The 21,042-nt window shown below is 41.0% G+C and overlaps 1 protein-coding gene across 3 annotated transcripts in view; it reads left to right on the top strand.

The window, feature by feature from the left end:
* The window catches only part of ARHGEF4 (Rho guanine nucleotide exchange factor 4), a 228,568-nt gene that overhangs the window by 47,743 nt on the left and 159,783 nt on the right, over nt 1–21,042 (top strand). Inside the window, exon 1 of one of the 3 annotated variants that reach the window (XM_027779547.2) lies at nt 1,625–1,873. The exons of the other annotated variants lie outside the window; for them this stretch is intronic. Within the exon in view, the coding sequence (XP_027635348.2) occupies nt 1,835–1,873 (39 nt within the window). The 5' untranslated portion in view covers nt 1,625–1,834. Of the gene's footprint in view, nt 1–1,624; nt 1,874–21,042 lie in introns of those variants that run through there. 3 annotated transcript variants of the gene reach the window in all.

Raw genomic sequence — 21,042 nt, 5'->3', positions numbered from 1 at the left:
CTGCAATTTCTTGAATAAGCGGGGTTTAAAGGAATTACAGTAATTTCAGGATAAATCATGAAAAGTAATCCTTCAAAATAATTTAAACTTAAGAATTAACAAATAAAAGCATTGAAAACTCTTGAGCCAGGCCCTTTTGCCTCCAAGGAGATTTTTTAAAAACTAATATTGCATTGTGAAATTTTTTGAGACTTTTTAGAATTTTTATTTGCAATTTTCATCCCAAATTGTAGGCCAAGTTTACTTGAAATGATTGCTGGATGTGTATAATATTGACACATGTATGTCTTTTAGAACTAAGATTTAAAGGAAAAATCTTCTGTATGTCTTTTATCCATGAAATCATGAGAGATGGCAGAAGCAAGCTTCATGCAGCAGCATTGTCCTTTGGGAAGTCAAACCACAGGTTATATTGCATTTGCACCTTATGTTGCAATTTAGAAATTACTGGCCTGGTTTCTAACAAGTTAGGTGTGCCCTTCCCTATGGCAGTATTATGCTTAACATATGCAGGTCCCACAATGGCAGAAAAAATGTGTACATGGTAAAATATGGCTTCCTGCTCTGAAGTATTTGATTTGTGCATAAATGTCTTATTTACATGTACTACCAGAACAGTAATATTTCTAATTGAAATAGACTAACAGGAAGAATAGCTGCTGGAAGTTGTAGAGGGGTTTGTAGTGTTGCAAATCCAGGGCAACTGGGGGATGTGCTTACTGGAGGGGGTGATGCTGCCAAGATCCCAATTGCACTGAGCAGGTAAAAGAGTATGTTTTAGGTTAGAGCTGGTGATAGTCTTGGGCGAGTGCTGGAGCAGCAACCATGGTGGGGGATTGTGTCCCTCCTTCCACCCTGCTGTGCTGGGTGCACTGCACATCTCTCTGTCTTTCTTCCCTGTGCCCAGCAGCATGGAGCATCGGAAGCTACTCTGGAGCACCTCCCTAAAACACCTCTTCCTGGTGTAAAGATTTTAAGAGTGTGTGGTTTGAATAGTTCAAATATAAGCTGAAGTTAGATTAAAAAATAAATGAAAGCATGCAGTATCAGGCTGTGCCTGACAGTTGCTGTAATGCAGAGTGATCCCTTTCTGAGAACTTGCTTGCACTCAGTAGTTGCCTTTAATTCTAAGTGCACTGTGAGCAGACTACCTGTAACTCTCAGTCCTGGCTGCTAAATGTTGATAGATTCTTTGCAGTGTGGCATAGGTTGCACCTCTGTGTTGCTGAGCGTTACTGAAGCACAGATAATCTTTAAGGGACTTCAATGTCAAGTGAGAAAAAAGAAGAAACTGAAATTGCGTTTACTCTTCTGCACTTCAAAAGACTTGTTATAAAATTTTCCCTTACCTTTAAAGATAGCAACTAGAAAGCTCATACTGTGGGAGCCTTTGCTTTTAAACGCTGCAGCAAGCATAATACACACTGATTGAACTTGCAGTTGGCAAAAGCAAAAGCTGGGGGGGATGTAAGAGAACATGTGCTGTCCTTTGTAGTTCCAGTTCTTTTAGAAGCACTCACAAATAGCTTTAGTTTCTTTAGCAAATACAATGGCATCATTCTGGGCATGCCTAGTAGAAGTGTTCTGGGGCTAGTAAACTGTGAACAAACCTGTTTGCATTGCTGTACTGTAGAGCGCAGCACAGATAAGCCCTAATTGTTATGCAACTCCTTAGCATAAGCTCCTGGCATGGCTCATATGCTTCCCTTGTACTAAGACCGTCCAAAATAGCAACAAGAAAGCATGTAACTAAAGACACAGCAGGAGTGTAGGAATTCACCCAGGCCTTGGATGTTCTAAAGATTGAACAATTCCTCATTTCAAACCTTCCAAAATGCTAAGCATAATGTATTTTCTTCGGAGCTTCTTCAAGGTAAGCAATTTCAAACTTTTCCTGAGTGTGGGAGCTTGTTTGGTTTAGTTCTGTTTTGACAAGAGAGAAACTTAGATTTGAAGTCTGTACAGGAATGTAGAAAGTAGTTTTCTTGAGAACTGATGCCCAGTAAATAAGTGCACTCACCAGGTTTGCAATTTGCTTTGCTATGTTAATATTTGATTTGTAGAAAGTGGTTATTTTCTGCTACAGTGTAAAGGAAACACTTGTGGATTTACATTGAAAGATCCTTATATGATGAAAACTATAAAATTTGTGGTGTAACCCACATCCATCAACAGGGAGTTATTAACAGAAAGATGCCTGTTGTGAGACAAAACCAAATTACAACTCATTTTTGTTATGTTTTTCTGAAGTGTTTGTTCTATTTTAAACATACCAAATTGAGCAATTGAACTCTACCATCATTGAAAACATTTTAGATACAAAATAAATTATAAAATATTGCCAATAAGTATAAGTTTATATTTCATATTATTAAAACAACCACACTAAAAATCTAATCTTCAGTGATGTGTATGCAACTTTCTGGGGGCAGTTTCATTTTCTGTGAATCTAATAAATTCCACAGTTTTATGACTGAGGTCCTGCTGCTGTCTGCTGTTGGGCTGAAATAGCTGTTTAAAATCTGAGTCCCAGCTGTGGCTTTCACCTTGCTCAGAGTGACGGCGCATGTTGCAACTGGAGCGTGTGCTGCAGGTTTCGTTAGAAGCGTGCACTGTGAAATGTGTAGATGATTTGGAGAAGTGTGGGTCAAAGGAAATGGAAGTTTAATCAGATTAGTGAATATTGGATTATTCTGTGATCTAAAATGTTAGAATTTAAAATGCAATAGAGAATTATGCTAACTTAGAAGAAAAGTACTTAAGGAATAGAATAACTATAATCAGCTGAATTCCAGCTTCCCATTATGTTGTCACTTACACATTTGCATGCCAAACTGCTTCTTGGTAAAGTATGCTGCAGGATTGCAGCTGTAATGTAAAGTCAGCGGTAAATTTGATTTTACAGCTCCGTGGAGACCAACTGCTGCTTAAAATAAATGTGAGAAAAGGTTTGAATCTGGTCTTAACACATGTAGTTACAGTTAGCACCTGCAGCCACCCGACGGTTCATAGAAAACCAATAGCACTTCTAAGTAGAAGGTGGGCCTCATTTTTGGCAGCCTTCCTTAGAGAGATTGTGTGGAGTTGGTCTTAAAAATGGCCTACATTTGGGTTGAAAATATCTACGTAGCTTTTTCTGAATTACTTGGTTACTCTAAACACTGCATTCTTTGGGAGGTAAAAGCAAGGTATAGGAAAACCACAATAGGAAGCAACAGGAAGGTTTTTCTGCCTTACTGGGATATGGTTATTCACTCATCATACTTGCATTGCTGTTTCATCGCATGATTGGCCTTGACTTTGAAAAATTATAGCGTAAAACGTGTTGCTAAAGTGTATGTAAGTACCTTACTTTAAGGTGGGAGAGTATATACTTCTCAGTACGTAAAAGAGGATTTTTTGTTACATTAGGATGATACACCTGCAATAGCATTAAGACACTAGTATTTGAGAAAAACAGGACTGAGTAAATCTGGTAGCTGTTAAGTTGGTGATTACTGGATTCATTCTGAAGATGATCACTGTCGTTTGTACCAGCTTTGTGCCATCGCTGTTGGTTTCAGTTTGAGAGATTAGCAAGGGTCAGTTTATGTCTACAAGTTTCATTTTGCACTCATTGTCTTAAATCTAAGATAAGTTGGTCAAACTTTGAAATGGAGGTAAAATTAAGACTATTTTAATTACAGTTTCTTCGTTGTTTTCTGTGAAGTTTTCTTGAAATAGAAAGTTCTTAATTGAAAGCTGACCAAAACACAGTATATCTAGAGCTGTATTTTGCAGGTCCTGTGTACCATGCTGCACTTTGATATTCTTGTGGTTTGGGTCACGCTAGAATGACCTGAATAGCTGGAAATGCAGTCTCAGCTCTTAGCCATGTTTCTCAATAGGATTTTAGCTCCTAAGATCCCCATATCCATGGCTGGGAACTTTACAAGTATCACCCTCACCTGACTGGAAAGAAAAAGTAGCCTGGGTCAAACAGCTAATAAATCTGCCCTCAGCTTTGGGATAAATGCTGCTAATGCTGTGGCAGTTACTGTGGTGCCTCTTGTCCTCCTCTGGAAGTTACATCAGTGCTACTGCTGACGGGAGGAGCAGGAGGAAGTGGCACTAGCATAAACCTGTCCCTGCACCTCTAGGAGGGACCCAGATTTGGGTGCAGGACCCTGGGGAAGGGTTGGTGGGGAAAAACCTGGGACCCCCCACCTGCCCTGTTTGTTTCTGGCTGCAAGGCTTTTGTAGCACAGAGCTATGAGTTTGCAATACATAACTGTGATGGTATCATGGTTCCTTTCACTGCGTGTTCAAAGTAGACACACAATTGCATGCACATCTGAACTTGGGAAGATGTGTCAGCAGAGGTATCCTGTTATATTTTGATCAATCAAGTTTTTCATCTCCCATAAGAATCCATTTAAAGGCTTAATATGTTTATCTTTGCTTCTGCCAAGTGAAATGGAAAGAGATATTGAGGTTGTTATAAAAATACAACTGCATTGGTTTTAGCTGCTGGTTTTTCCCACTAATTTAAATAATTCTCTAATTAAAATATTCTACATGTCTGTTCACTTAATGTGAAAATATTTGGTTTTCATATAAAATCTGCAGAGATCAAAGTGTAACTCCTTATTAAATGAATAATCATATATATGGTTCAGATGAGCTATAATTGATTTTTGAGGAGTGCAACAGCAAAGTTTATGGAAGTATATTATTATTTTCTTTAATTTCAAAACCAGAAAATGCTGATTAATACCGCTGTCTTTATAATGATGGCCACAATAAGAATCATGTTTTCACTTATGGCATGGAGGGTTTCAAAACAAGCAGCCTGTTGCAGTAATTTTCAATTCCTGTCTAGTACCACTGGTACAGCGGTAAACAACGCACGATGCAGATTTGCCACTAATACCTTTAATGCCTCTAAAATAGTACACCTATTGTTCTCTCTGAACCAAAGCTCCAGGCCACTAATACCAGCTAAACAATTCCTGGCCACTTTAAAAGGCCAGTGTATGCCTGAGCAGCGATTGCTGCAGTCACCAGTTGCAGGCAGAGCTTTTGGGAGCCCTGCTGCTGCTGTCACAGGGAACAGCATTGCACAGGTGTAGGACACCTGAAATTTGTTTCAGATTCAGTGTTTGAAGTGTCATACATTTCTCTCTCATTGGCCACAACTTTCATGTAATTCTGCTTAGAGATCTGTGTCATCTGCTTGGTTAGTTTTTGCAGCCCTTCCAGCTTAGACTTTGGATCTGAACCTAACGTTGCTGGTTTTCTCTTTGAACAACATGCCAAGCTTGCATTTGCATGAATCGGAGAAGAGTTTGTTCACCATATATGTTTCATAGAATGGTGTGGGTTGGAAGGGACCTTAAAGATCATCCGTTCCCAGCCCCCCTGCCACGGACAGGGACACCCCCCACCAGCCCAGGCTGCTCCCAGCCCCGTCCAGCCTGGCCTTGGGCACTGCCAGGGATGGGGCACCCACAGCTGCTCTGGGCAGCCTGGGCCAGCGCCTCGCCGCCCTCACAGGGGAGAATTTCTTCCTCATATCTAATGTCCATGTGCCCTCCTTCAGCTTCCAGCCATTCCCCCTTGCCCTGTCGCTATGTGCCCTTGTCAAAAGCCCCTCCCCAGCTTTCTTGTCGGCCCCTTTAGGTGCTGGGAGGCTGCTACAAGGTCTCCCCGGAGCCTTCTCTTCTCCAGGCTGAACAACCCCAACTCTCTCAGCCTGTCTGTAGGAGAGGTGCTCCGGCCTCTGATCATCTTCGTGGCCTCCTCTGGGCTCGTTCCAGCAGGCCCACGTTCTTCTTCTGCTGGGGCCCCAGAGCTGGACACAGTGCTGCAGGTGGGGGTCATGAGAGCGGGGCAGAGGGGGAGAATCCCCTCCCTGGACCTGCTGTCGGTCACGCTTCTTGTGATGCAGCCCAGGATGCGGTTGGCTTTCTGGGCTGCGGGCGCACACTGCCGGGTCACGTTGAGCTTCTTGTCCCCCAGCACCCCCAGGTCCTTCTCCTCAGGGCTGCTCTCAATCCATTCTCCACCCAGCCTGTATTTGTGCTTGGGATTGCCCCAGCCCATGTGCAGGACCTTCCACTTGGCCTTACTGAACTTCATGAGTTTTGTATGTGCCCACCTCTCCAGCCTGTGGAAGTCCCTCTGGACGGCATCCCTTCCCTCCAGCGTGTCAACCACACCATATAGCTTGGTGTCATCGGCAAACTTGCTGAGGGTGCCCTCGATCCCACTGTCCATGTTGCTGACAAAGATGCTGAACAGCACTGGACCCAGTAAAGACCCCTGAGGAATGCCACTCATCACCAGTTTCCACTTGGACATCGAGCTGTTGACTACAACTCTTTGAGTGCAGCCATCCAGCCAATTCCTTACCCACTGAGTGGCCCATCTGTCAAATCCATGTCTCTTCAGTTTAGAGATAAGGATGTTGTGTAGGACAGTGTCAAGTCCAGGCAGATGACATCAGTTGCTCTTCCCTGATACATCAATGCTGTAACCCTGTCATAGAAGGCTACCATATTTGTCAGGCACAACTTGCCCTTAGCAAAGCCATGTTGGCTGTCACCAATCATCACCAATCACCTCCTTACTTTCCATCTATCTTAACATAGTTTCCAGGAGGATCTGCTCCATGATCTTGCTGGGCACTGAAGTGAGACTGACTGGCCTGTAGTTTACTTGGTCTTCTTTATTTCCCTTTTTAAAAGTGGGGATTACATTTTCCCTTTTCCAGTCTGTGGGAACTTCACCAGACTGCCACAACTTCTCAAATATGATGGATAGTGGCTTAGCCACTTCATCTGCCAGTTCCCTCAGGACCTGCAAATACATCTCATCAGGTCCCATGGACTTGTGCGCCTTCAGGTTCCTTAGATGCTCTTGAACCTGATCTCCTACAGCAGGCAGTTCTTCATTCTCCTAGTCCCTGTCTTTGCCTTGTGTGACTTGGGTGTGTGGCTGGAGCATTTGCCAGTGGAGATGGAGAAAAAAAAGTCACGGAGTACCTCAGTCTTCCCCCTATCCCATCTCCTGTTTCCTTCTGGAGAGGGCCCACGTTTTCCCTAGTCTTCCCTTCATCACTGATGTACCTGTAGAAGCTTTTTTGTGGCCCTTAATATCCCTGGCCAGATTTAATTCTGTCATGGCTTTAAGTTTCCTAACTTGATCTGCGACTGCTTGGACAGTTTTTCTGTATTCTTCCCAGGCTACCTGTCCTTAATTCCCCTGCCCCGTAGGCTTCATTTTTATGTTTTATGTTGTTCAGGAGCTCCTTGTTCATGCAGGCCTCCTGGATTTTTTGCCCAAATTCATCTTTGTTGGGATGCATTGCTGCTGAGGTTGGAGGAAGTGATACTTGAATTTTAATCAGCTTTCTTGCGTGCCTCTTCCCTCCAGGGCTCTATCCCATTATATTTTACCAAGCAGATCCTTGAAGAGGCCAAAGTCTGCTCTCCTGAAGTGCAGGGTAGTGATCTTGCTGTGCACCCTCCTTGCTGCCCTAAGGATCTTGAACTCCACCATTTCGTGGTCACTGCAGCCAAGGCTGCCTTTAAGCTTCACATTCCCCACCAGCCCCTCCTTCTTGGTGAGAAAAAGGTCCAGCATGGCACCTCTCCTCATTGGCTCCTCTATCATTTGGATAAGGAAGTTATCAACACATTCAAAGAACCTTCTGGATTGCCTATGCCCTGCTGTGTTGTTCTCCCAACAGGTACTGGGGTGGGTGAAGTCCCTCATGAGAATGGGAACTTGTGAATGTGAGGCAGCTCCTATCTGTCTGTAAAGGGCCTCATCTGCTTGGTCTTCCTGGTCGGGTGGCCTGTACCAGACCCCCACTGTAACGTCACCTGTCCCTGCCTTCCCTTTAATCCTGACCCATAAGCTCTCAGTCAGCTCCTCATCCATCCCCAGATGGAGCCCCATGCACTCCAGCTGGTTGCTGACATAGAGGGACACCCTCTCCTCTCTTCCCCTGCCTGTCCTTCCTATTCCAACACTCCAGCCATAAGAGTGACCCCACCACATCTCCATGATTCCAGTCAGACTGTAGCCCTGCAGGCATGTGCATGACTTTAACTGCTCTTGTTTATTCGCCATGCTATGTGTGCTTGCACAGAGGCACTTCAGCTGGGCCTCCGATGAACCTTACCGGCTGCAGCACGTGGAATTCCCTTATGCTGCTCTTCAGGTGCTCCCCCACTGCCCTGTGATTCCCCTCCAGGCTCTAAGCATCTCTTGCTGGCATTGGCACCAAACTGGTAGGAGGACTGGACAAACAGGGATGGACTGACGTTCCCCTCCCCTGGCAACTTTAGTTTAATCTTGGCAAGCCTTTGACCAAAGGTGCTCTTCCCCTTCTCTGTCAGACTTGGCATCAATTCAAACACCTCTTGTGTAGTAGTTCTATGTCTTGCATCTGTTTCACTAGATATTCACCTATGCTGAAAGGTTAGCTTCCCCCTTAAACTTTGTGGTTTAGTTCCTTTTTTGTAACCGTCGTCCTTTTAGCTGAGCTAATATTTGTTAGCCTCCGTCTTGGCACCTCTAAGATAGCTGTGAAATGAGCACTGAAATAATGTCTGGTTATTCTGCTCTGAGGGTCATCTCCTTTTTCCCTTCTAGTGAAACTATAGTAGAGATTTCTAAAGAAAATTCCAATTTGAGGTGGACCTGTGCCAAACATTTATGTAGAGGCAGTGACCCTACTGAGTGGACATTCCCTTGGAAATTCAGAATGTTGTCCCACTAAAAATGTACCTTGTTAACCTGCAGAAGCATTTGTTGTGTCGTATGCATCTGTAACATTGCTGCTGTATTGGGCTGTGTCTTGAATGCACCATATTTTGCTGAATAATGCCTGTGGATATTGCAGGTTTTACCGAAACCTGAGGTGACTGTAACATGCAGCTGTTTTAGAATTGTGTTTATCAGATGTTCAACACCTAAACTAGACGATGTGGTGTGCTGATGTGATTTTTAAGCATGCTTAACTGTCAGGCAAGCAGATACAATGTAGATATCATAACAGTGTATTGACATTTGGCACCCTGTGAGTGTGTGGAATTTCAGGTTTCAATCTTCTAGATATCAAGGTCACCCTGTACAGTGGGATTTCTGTGCACTGGTGCTGCAGCATTCTAAATAGCAACAAAAAGTATAAAGAACAGTCAAATAGAACATTTCAGTGTTGGGTGGGAACTGCTTTCCTGCAAAACTGGCTGAAGAAGACTGTCAGTGTTTAGCTAATGAACTTCTCTTAGCATAAATTAAACCAAGCCAATATTGAACTGGAGCTAAAATGACAACCTTACAATGTCAGCTTAGATCTTACAGGAAAGTCTATAGCAACTCATACTACCAGAGTAACAACTCTGCAAGTAATACCAGAATACACACCTCTTCATTAAAAACTTAGAGGGCTGCTAATGTCTCATTTAATATGCAAACGAACAAATTTGTATGATTGCACATAGACTTGTAAGAACCTCTGGGTTATATGTACGTGTAGAATGGATATTGTAGTCAATGCTGTGAATATTTGTTATTGCAAAAATATAAACAATTTAACTTGAGTTTTTAAACAGCTTTAAAAACATAGCTATCTTAGGGGCATGAATTCATATAAAATGCGTCTGAAGATCTGGCTTTCAGAGGAACTGAAGTAGCTGTAGACAAATACTTTTCAATTGAGGTGACCACGAACTCTTAATTTTGGCCACAGGAAGTAAAATGCTTTGACTGAAGTGCATTTTCCAAGACAGGGAGTACAGTGGCCGGAGTTAAATTTTCTAATAATAGCTTTGATACTAAGGAAGAATGGAAATTCATATATTTTATTCCTGCGATGGCTTATATCTAAAACCCATGAAGTTTCTTGATACTGAATTAAGCTGCAGATTGGAAATTTCTAATCCCAGACATTTATTTTGTACCTACTTAAACCACAAATGCTGCATAGTGCATGGCAATGGGCAGTCTTCATGGAGAAAGAAATGCTGCAATTTGGGAAAGAACATGATACCGGATGAGAGCCAGGAGCTATCCATTTCTGTATCAAAAGCAAATAAATTGCTTTTAAACTAACTAAGAGTTAGTTCACATATCAGAAGATTAAAGAATCAGCCTGAAATCACTATTAACTGAAAAATGCAATGATGTTTGGAACATTCATAGCTGTTGCGTCAGTGAAGGTATGCTAGTAAGCAACAAAGTGTTAAATGAACTCTCACTGTTTTTAAGGAGGGAGTGCATTTTGCCTGGAAGAGGCTTAAAGAGATATAAAAGGAAAGGTAGAACTGCTTAGTATGCAAAGTATCTAAATAATTGAAAGACAGAGTCTCTGAAGCGTTAATGAGTCTTTGACAGTAATGGAAACTGGAATTAATGACAGCCAGGTAATTCCTGATTAACCTGCCTGTATGTATGTAAATTAAAAGGGGTGATGACACACAGACACCATCTGAAATATCACTGCGGGAGTTGTCTTCGTCTTCAGTACAAGAGTGCTATTATCAATCTAGGAGGCAAATTCTGCAAAGCAGATTCTGCATCCAAATCATTAACATTTGTGATTAATACTTATTTCAGTATATAGTAATGCCTATCGCTTTTAAGGCAGGACAGACTGATCCACGACTGACATTGCAGAGGATGTCCACTAAAATACAAGTGTAACAGTGGGTACCATTATAATGCATCCATTGACAGGAATTAACAAACATATCCATTTGCTTAGACATTTACTTGAGAGGAGGTACCACGTGAGATTACATTTAATGGAATCACTTTGACTTCTGGGCCACTTGGATTATTTACAAATTGAATCTCAATGTGTGAGAACATAAATCACTTGTAGGCTCTAGATGTTCCAATAAAAGCAGTAACTTGTGTTTCAGAAAAGAAAACCGGACCCCTTAAGACAACACATGCGAAAAGTGACATCCAAGAGTGAAGAGTGATTTGCTTACAGATAAAAGTGTGGGACAAGTCCTGAAGGTCTTGGTCATCTTTTGTGTGTAATCAAAGCTCATGTTATATTGAGATCAAGTTTTCCTGCAAGGTGGCTGTTGTGACCGAGTCAACAGTTTCCCAAATCACCAGAATTGTGACATTGCTGGTTGTGCTCCAAAGAATTCAAGCTGCTTGGGAGTCACAATTTTCTTTTGCCTTCAGAGATGGAATCCTGCACAGCTAGAATAGGGCTTGCTGCTGAGAAACTTGCAGTAACATTATTGAGGTCATACACATAAGTATATAATTACTTAGATAAGCAGTTTCCATTAACATGATTGCAATCTAGTAGCAGTTAAACAGTGTTCCTTAAGAAAAGGATTTCACCCTGTGCACAGCCTGTAAATGAAGAATGAAAATCTGTATGATTAAACTGCACCACAAAGTTAAAAATTATCAGGACTTATACATAGCCTTAGGTTCAACTTTTGACCCCACAAGAATAATTGCCTGAATAAAAGTCCTAGGAGACAAGACAAGAATTTGCATCAGATTAACTGCCAATGACAATCTTTTTGTGGCTTTATGCAAAATGCAAGAAGATGATTAAAATAATGAACAGTTCCTTGCAACACACAAGCACTTCTTGAATAGGACAGCCTTGTTCCAGGCACCTCAACCAGCTGGGGCTGGAGCTTATGGAGGCATTTTAAACAATTAGCTGAAATGCTTCACAGCTGAAACAGCATCTTTCAGATCACATACATAAAAATAAAGATGGAATACTGATGTGCTCTTAAGAGGACAGGTATCACCAAGATTAAAGGTGGAAATTCAGGCAATGCTTGCTGCAGCAATGGATGACTCTTTTGCCTTCCGATTATAACACTTCTCTCTCTCAAACCCCTCTGCTGAGCCAATTTTCCACAATGACACTAAATAGGGGCAGGCTAATGACCAATCTGTTACTCGTGGAAATCTCTCATGGTAGGCTTGCCACAGACATGCACAGTCTGCATGTGTCCAGGATAGTGTTTCAATTTGAGTGAAATGCTACCGGATCATATATGTGACCTTTCTGAAAAAAACCAAGACAAGTGCTTTTCCTCTTAAGTGGGGTATCGTAAACATCTTTGCTTCTCTGGTACTAAAAATTCTGCTTTTAAATACAGCATCGCGGTCACGGAGGGCTTTGTATAAGCCTTGTCTGTAAAGCCTGGCTCTTTCTACTGGCTGAGATTTAACGTTTCCAATAGACAATTTTCTGATCAAGCTTACAATTTTAAAATTGTTCCGTTCCAGTTTTAAATACAACTTCAACAAATCTGTTTACAGCAAGTGAGCATCTAGCCCTGTGTATTCCTTGTGCCTATTAAAGAGGTCAAGTGTAATAAATTAAGAAAAAATAACCAGTTGTATGAAGAAACCAAAGTTTTAATAAACAGCCTTTGAAAAACAACATCAACAACAATTTGATGCATTATCAGATAAGCACTCAAAATTTAGCAGGTGGAGATTGAGTTAAAAATGGATAATTCTGCAGTTCTGGGAAGGGAAAAAAAAGTCTTTCAATTCGCAGTGCGTCCTTATTAATGGAGGTAAGCTTCTGCAGTTTACATACAGAGTGAATTCTTGTCTGCTATCTCAAATTCTAGCTTATATAAATTCTGGTTTTTACTTTGACAATCAAATGGCAAATACATGTCATTAAATGGTATTTGGGAAACTATGTATTTTTCATGACAATTAAGTTCCATGAGTTGGACGTTTTAGGGAGCTCTGTAATAGAAATTGTAAAAAATGATGGAAAGGCAAATCATGATTGGGATAGTTTGAATAAAGTGTAAAGATAATAATATCTTTTTAAAGTCAGCCTTAATGCTGTCTAATAAGTGTGATGCCTTTGTCTCCAACTGACACTCTCCCTTCTGTAGATTTATCTTGGAGCTTGTCTGCTAGATTGATTGCTCTGGGTAGTTAGGTATAACATAGACATTTAGTGTGCAGGTAACTCTCAAGCAGTAAAAAGAACTGGAATGCACTTGAAACCATCAGCAGGCTAAAATAATCATGAGTTGAGTTCATCAACAATCAAAGTTGAGACAGGTGTCTTTCATATTGTTCTTTCATCAGACTCAAAGTTATTCCAGAGTACTCATGGTTACTACAGGGTTTCAGCTGGTATCAGATACGATATTGCTACCAAATACAACATTTTTTATCACACGGAGTTTGTAGTGCATGCTGTTGGGTGATCGCAGTTCCTGTAAGTGTGCATGAAGTTCATTCAGCTTTATTCACAACCATGTAAACCCTGCCAATCAATGCTACTACATTTTTGTTTATTTTAGATTTCAGTTAAACAAGTGCTGTAATGCCCTGGCAATTGAGTCTTAATGTAACATCCCATGGTAAAAAGATTCAGTCCAGGTTCAGGAGACTGTTTTGGAACAGATGGCTTTAAATCTTTGTCACCACCACAATGAAGACAACTATTTCTTCAGAGAGCATATCTATTCAGCAGTTGCAGATCATGCAGTAACACCTCAGGTAGCTCGCTTGCTGACAGTTAAGTAACATGGGATAACATGCGGACTGATGCCGCAGCAAAATCTGTTCCAGTATCTGGGTAAACAAGTGAACCGTGAGCCTGCAGGGAGCCCCTGCTGCCATGCCTGTGCTCTCACCCTGCTACTAACTTCTGTTTTGGCTCCTGTCTGCAACTGTTGCAAGAAAAGTTGGTCTGAATTTTGGAATGAACATCTCCCAGGTCAGCTGTGGGAGTGTTACTGTACTTTATTTTGGAACAGCTAGCTGATTTATTTGAGGAGGCATGTAAATGCTACCTTACTCAGATTTTGACCATCTTCAGAAGAATCAAGCTATTTGATTACCCCTCATTAATTTATCAAACAAAATAATTTTCTGATCCAGAGTAAAACATTTAATAATCCTACAGATAATCTCATGTGCTTCCTGAATGAAAATAATCTGTAAAATTCCCTTTTAAATTCGTAGCAAAACTAGCTATTCTGCATTGCTATAACAATATATATATAAAAATATACATTTAGATGTAATATACATAATGTACATCTACATTGCTGTAATCCACCATTTCAACAAAAGGAAGTTCAAAGGACAAATCATATCTGTAAGTGGGAAAGCCGGAGACGTGGTGTTGCAGTACCAGAACAGAGGACTGTTACTGCAGAGGCGTGCAGTTACGGTTGTAGTGTACTCCACAGGTTGGGGTGTTTTTTTTTTGTTTCTGAATTTAAGTATAACATAGTTGATACGACCACATTAGAAGAAACAAACCAGAAGCCTAAAAATTTTTGTGCTTCTCCCTCTTCTCCTCCCTTCACTTGCCCCGCAAATGCAACAGAAATCAGACAGAGCAGCCCCACACAGAAATAAGATGATATGCTTCCTCAGCTTTTTTTTTATCTTGCTGGTGAGAGCACAGCTCTGCCCATTGCATTCTGCCTGCTCGGCAGGTTCTGCTGGATACTGTGGTCTCTGTGCTGTCGCTCTGTTTTGTTCAGCTTTATTCTGCTGATGAGGTGGTGTGTCTCAGTGCTGGGGAAGATCAGTTTTGTGTATCTTTTTTTTCCTCTTGGGTGTGAGGTTTAAACTCCTGGAAAAGTATGCGCTACACAGTTCTGAAAAGAGGAAAAGAAGCCAAAGTCAACTTGAATAATGTACTCCCAGAAGTCTTATTTTCTGTGAAGAATTAATGTAAGGCTCTTGCTAAGATCCCTGGCCTTCTACCATCACACCTGGCCTCTCTCTGTTAAATGCATCATCCAGCTGGCGGTAAGAGCAGGGGCCTTCACACCCTATTTTTGGAGTGCTGTTTCATACTTGGTATCGCTGGTTTGGTATTTTCAGTTGTTCATCATTCAGGCACCATTAGCTAATATTACAGATCTTTGTCAGAAAGCCTGAAAGAACTGGAATAATTGTTCTTTGCAATATCTTAAACTTTTTCTAATTAATTTCTTTTTTTTTAACTACTCTATCATTTGTTTCTCTGCAAGACTTCTGAAATAGTCTGATTTTGCCTTGCTTACTGTTTGTTTATCCAAATCATCATGAAGGCATTTACTAAAAGCAATTTGTATGTGATCTTGGTGTACCATTCATAGCCTTCCCAAGGCTGAGAGTTTCCATGACAACTAATTAATACAGATTAGCTTTTCTTACAGAGCATGAGACTTAAGTACATCTTGTTTTGGGACATAGATAATCTCTAGATCTGGTTTTGGAGACTGGGCCTTGAAAAAGAGATGCCACAGGCAATCTGATCTGATTTATAGTCAGACTTGGAAGACCATTAGGAGTGAAATCTTTTTTATACATTTTTTAATACCTTTTATTTTCCCAGTTTTTACATTTTCCCACTTGCTCATTTGTTTACCTTAGTAGGTGAGTTTCTCAGCCACTTTTGGCTTGAAGGACATAGGAGGAAACCACAGTCCTTAACTTTTGCTAACTTCAAAATCAGCTGAAGAATAACCTAGGTCTACAGACAGCTAAATTGTGTTAAAACAAAGGTGTTAAGTGAAATGCATGATGTTACAAGAGCTATGATAACACAATATAACATAATTCTTATCTTTACTTAACATAATTCTCATATAACGTACCTCTTGCATTAAGAAGTATCACTGGAACTTCAAAAACAAGCTGGATTTTGTCCGCCAAATTACTTTCTGTACTAAGAAACAAATATTTGATTTCATACTTAATTTTTTCTTATCTCTGAATTTCTTAACAATGTTGTTATTTTCTATGCATGGGAGAACAGAAGACAGGCATCAAAGCTTCCTTATTCTTAAGGACTCTTGTGATCAGCTGTACTTGGGCAACATCTGCCAGTATTTCAAACACACTTGGGTGATTGGTACTTGTCTGAATGGGAGCCTATTTGTTTTTGTGTAAGGGTGAGTCAGGGACAATGTGATGGTTTACAACTGATTTTACTTGGGTATCCGACCAACCTGAAACTCATTTTGTTTGCTAAAACAAAAGGGTTTAGCAGAAAAGAGTTTTAGATTAAATCAAAGATGGTGGCTTTCTGTAACCTGAGAGTATAAGCTTTACTTCCATGCATTTCTTGTCTTCCTGTAACAAAAAACAGAAAAAATAAGAATGGTGGTCTGTCTTGAGTTTTGGTTTTGGTCTCCCTTTCTATCGATGCCTTACCTTCTTGAATCAGTGGGCAGCTCCTGAGGTTATGTCAGTCCCATGCTAAACTATGAGAAAATTCTCCCAGTAATATCATTGTAGAGCTGCATAAGAGCAGTAGCACTATAGTGACTAATCAAGAATTACACTTCAGCAAAATGCTTTGTTTTGCCTTGACTTTTGTACCTTCTTATTGTGCAAAGCACTTTTGCAAGTGAAAACCTTTTTACTGCTGACATTTAGTTATAGACTTGTTGGTTTGTGTGCATCTAGCAGGTAGCCATCAGGTACCAGATGCTTTCTGATGTGCTGCCAATAAATTGAGCTGCCTTTTGTCTATCATAAAACCTTCGACAAAAAGCTAGTCTTAATAAAATGTGAAAAAAAATGATCTCCTGAATAGATTTATTTTATCCTTCCTTTAGAACAGCAGGTTCTCTCACTAGGCTTGCATGCAATAAGCAAGATGACTGACAAAATTTTTTACAAGGTCTCTCTGTAGCCATTCAGTGCTGCATCCCATTTGCATGAACTGTGCCAAGTGCTTTTGGTGTTCTGGAAGTGAGGACCATGCTCTTGAAAGCTGAGGCATAAGCCAAGACCACCCACATGTAGGAGGAAATGTGTGTTTGAAAACTGAAAATTAACTGATGCAGCACCATGATGCAGTGCATTGGGCAGAATGGCGATGTGAAAGATGGCCTGAAAGGCAATAAGGAATCAGACTGTCAGAAATCAGTGGAGAATCCTCATTAACTGTAGCACAAAGGTCCGACCCTTGCCAAATCCTCAGCATGTTTTTCAATACATCAAATTTAGTCACTTCTTTGCATCAGTATTTGAGTCAACCAGAGAGAAGCTGAGGAATAGCCTGAGTTGCCTTTCTGGAGATGTGCACAGCTGGATTGTGCCCTACAGTGCCAGGAGTGGATAAGCTCCCCTCCACGAACTTCCTAGCCCTGGGCTTTATTCCCTACGCCAGCCACAGAGAAGGGGATGATTCTAGTGGGATGTCATCTTGGTGTCTTTGAGCCACAGGGAGGATGCTGCGAAGAACGGCTGTGATACTAGTGAGAGAGCAGGGGTAATTTACACCCAGACCTGTACCAACCCCAGGGCAGGGTAACAACAAAGGGGCTTTCACTTCCCAGCTGCAACTTGGGTGGGCTGTGGTCCAGCCTGTCTCTTTCCTTGTTGTGCTCTTGTTGCCTGAGTGATACCTCTAAAATCCCTAACTAGCCTGCTAAATATTTTTATCTTGCCAGGAGAATTAGATGTCAGTGTAGAACACAATTATCCTAGAGAGAATTCAGCCCCTTTATCTTAGACTACACTTGTGGAACTCCACTGCAATTAGTGGCATATGGGTCTATGTCAGTGAATCTTATTTTTTCTGGGTTTATGTCACTGGGTCTGGACTGATACTTTGTAAGGTGTCACTTGAAAATGTATGAATTCTTCTTTTGCTTCACATTGCACGTGACTGTCATCCCTCTGTTCCTCCTCATATTTTCTGTTTGTATTTTGACACATCTCTGCTGTTTTAAGAGCAAACTTTCCACATGTCCAGGAGTTCGGTGTTTCAATCGAAATGACTCCACTGCTTCATGCAAAGAACCATGTGAGCTGGGATCTCTGTGCAAATGCAGAGGATAATGTAAATGCAGTTGACTTCCCAAGTAAGAAACACATGCAGGAAATGTTCTTATTGACAAGATTATTTCCACTACTGGGCTGTAGAGATTATCCCCAATATTTTGTACTGAAAATTTTACAGGGTTAGAAGTTCTGTGTCAGATTATTTGGAAAAGAGGCTTTTCCTCATTTTGTAGCTGGGTGGGAATACTTACTCTGCCTTTTCTTATGATGGGAGATAGATAACTATGCATCGTTACAAGTTTTTAGCCTGTTGGAACGTGTCCTACTTCCTTTCACAGGGATCTTTTTTCAGTCAGGTTAGTTTCTCAAGACTAAAGACACATATTTGGGCATGAGGGGCTAATGCTAGGTGGAGGCAAATAAAGCATTTCTAGGAACAAGTCACCTTCTGGAGAGGTGAATATGCTGCTACGAAATTTGGTCCAAAGTGTGTTAAGAATGAACAATTTCTCCTGCTGACATATTTAGGCAATTTACATCTGATTTTCAAAAGAGACTATTTTCAGCAGTGGGGGGTTAATAGGCTTAATTTCTGTGCTTAGTTCATTCTCATCTTGGATTTATGAACAGTCTAGAAATTATTTAAACATCAAGAACTATGGCATTAACCATGTCACAATAGAATATATAAAATATGCTGAATGTTCAGTATCAGCATGCATTATTGTCGTGTGTGTCTGGCACCTCAGATACTATCGCGCCCTTCAGGATAACTTATGCTTGAAAACAAGTCTTCAGGTAACCTGAACTCTCCTCCTCTGAGGACTGGGAGGACTGGGAGGCGGAGGCCTTTGGCTTTAGGCGGTGGCATTCCTGGGCACAGTGAGCATCTAAGACCTGGAGGCAGGGAATATAGGGATCTGGAGCAAGGGCTATTGGCCAAAAGGTCTTTGGAGTAAATCCTCTTCTTATTTCCTCTCATTACCCACACTTGGACAGCACCGCAAAATCTAAGCCATGTTTTTATCGATGTTTAAATATGTATTTATCATCTTTAAAATAGGAAGATGTTTGCACAGGTTTTCACACGTAATATCTGTGGAAAAGTTTGACACAGACAACATTATTTCTCTGTCTCATTGTTTTTTTTCTGAAAGGAATTTTTAATTGTGGAAGTAAAATAACCTTTGCTCTCTGAGAACAGTGTTCATCTTATTCCAGTCATTCTCATAAATGAGGCTTTCAAGAAAGAAGAAATAAGACTTTTACTTCTGAATCAATAGAGACCTTTTTTGCCCCAAAAGTAAGGGGAACAGAACACAAGGCTGTATTCTTACAAGTGGGATACTATTAAACCCCACTGAAGCAAGAATTCAGCCTTGGAAATAAGTAAACCTTTTCAGATCTTGCTCTTAGTCATTCTCAGTCTTTGATACAGAGTTATAACATTATTTTTAAATTATTCCTAAATATTTAGGGCTTGTTGTACAACTTACACATTGTGCCACATGTACATTGTAAATTTAAGCTGATGCCAGGGGAGTTATTTTTACCGTGCTCTTGGAGAACAAGTCCCTAGACCCTGGCAAGGAAAAATTCAGAACAATCTATGGGAAGAATTTGAAAACTGCATTGAACTGCTTAAAATTAGACAAACTCTGTATTTCCCTGTGCTGGGTTTTGTGTGTATGTTGTATCACTTTGTTACCGGTTTTATTGGTGTCTGTCTTTCCCTGAGGCACAAGTTGCTCTAACAGAGGAAGTAAACTGTGATGTTCATACTTTGCCCCTTTGGGATTTTCATTTATGCTTGCAAACATGAACTGAATGAGTTCACCCTCCTTGAATAGCTCTGTCTCCTTGGCAACTCCAAAGGGACAAAAGATGTTGGGAATGCCTTTAGAAACAGAGAGCTACTCTACCTCTGTGGTACTCCTGCCAGTGAAGACTTTGGAGTGAGCCTGCCCTCTCTGTTCTTGCTGAATCATGGCACAGACTTGAAACTTCAGCCAGCTTTTTCAGGCATGGATAGAAACCACAGTGCCAGTTTTGACTCTTGGATGATTACTGAAAGGATTCTAAACAGTATAAATGTGAAATAGCATCTCACATTTTGAGCAGCAGGGGACACTGACTCTACTGATCTCTGGAGAATATAAAAGGCTCTGACTACAGATGTTTCAAAACCTGGATGTTTCAATAGCAGATTATACTCTTCAGGTGCCTGGTTTTTAGATCTTCCTTCTCTTCTCACTGCCTAGCCAAGCACAGAGTGATATTATCTTTTGCATGCTGCTTGTTACTAAGCATATCCCTGCAGGAGATGCCAGTAAAGGGTTTCATCTATGTGAAGTCCCTGTGGCTTAAAACATATCAGGGCTGCTAAAAGGAAGGCTTGAAATGCAATAGTTGTATTTGTTTTATATCTAGATCGTTGCCTAGAGTAAGAAGCTCCAATATGCTGTCATTGCCTTTTATTCTCTTGAAAAAATATGTTGGATTCCTCCTCAGACTTTCTGAGTCTCACTTACTTCTTCCAACAACAATTGTATTACATTAATGGCTCCTAATCCAAACAACTTGAAGAGACAGGTCCTTAGAGGACACAGTGCACATGTGCTGGAGTTCGGTATGCCCATCTGCATGTCTTCATTATGCTTTTCAGAGTTTTACAGACAACCTTGTGCTCAGTTTTCTGGATCTCGGAGCTGGAAGCGTGTGATCCATTTCCATCAGAGAATCTTTACAGCCATGTTACTATAAAGCTGAGCCTGAACTAATATGTCCTGACTTGTAGCAAAGATGAATGATGTGCAACTATTGGCATCCCTCCATATAGATATGAACTAACTATCCTGCAAAGCCTGGTACCAGAAATGTGAGCTAACTGACAGGAAGCACTGATACGACTTGTATCTGAAACCCCTCTTCCCTCTACTTTGAAGCTGAAAATAACAGTGGAATAATGTGCTGTTTGGATTTTCATTTTTTGATTACTCCTTGAACCATTTGGATTTTACAGTCAAAACCAAGACAGTAGCAGCCTGGCTGCCAGAGGAAACCTTCAGTGGGAGGTGGTATCCCATATATGAGTGTATCAGCTGTCTGTGTCCTTTGGGTAGAATTGTTAGTTTTATGCTTTTGCAGTCATCTTCCTTGCTTGATTCCTGTTCTTAAGGATATTGTGGAGGTCTTTTAGCGCAGGATGTGGGAGCTTCACTGCGAGGTGTTCTCAGTGTGGCCCCTCAGTTACAGGGTCTGTCACTAGTCTACTCTAGC

The sequence above is a fragment of the Falco peregrinus genome, chromosome 12, assembly GCF_023634155.1.
Source record: "Falco peregrinus isolate bFalPer1 chromosome 12, bFalPer1.pri, whole genome shotgun sequence".
In the NCBI taxonomy this organism is placed as follows: Eukaryota; Metazoa; Chordata; class Aves; order Falconiformes; family Falconidae; genus Falco; species Falco peregrinus.
Note: the sequence above shows the minus strand (reverse complement) of the source record. Positions and strands in the feature narration are given on the sequence as shown.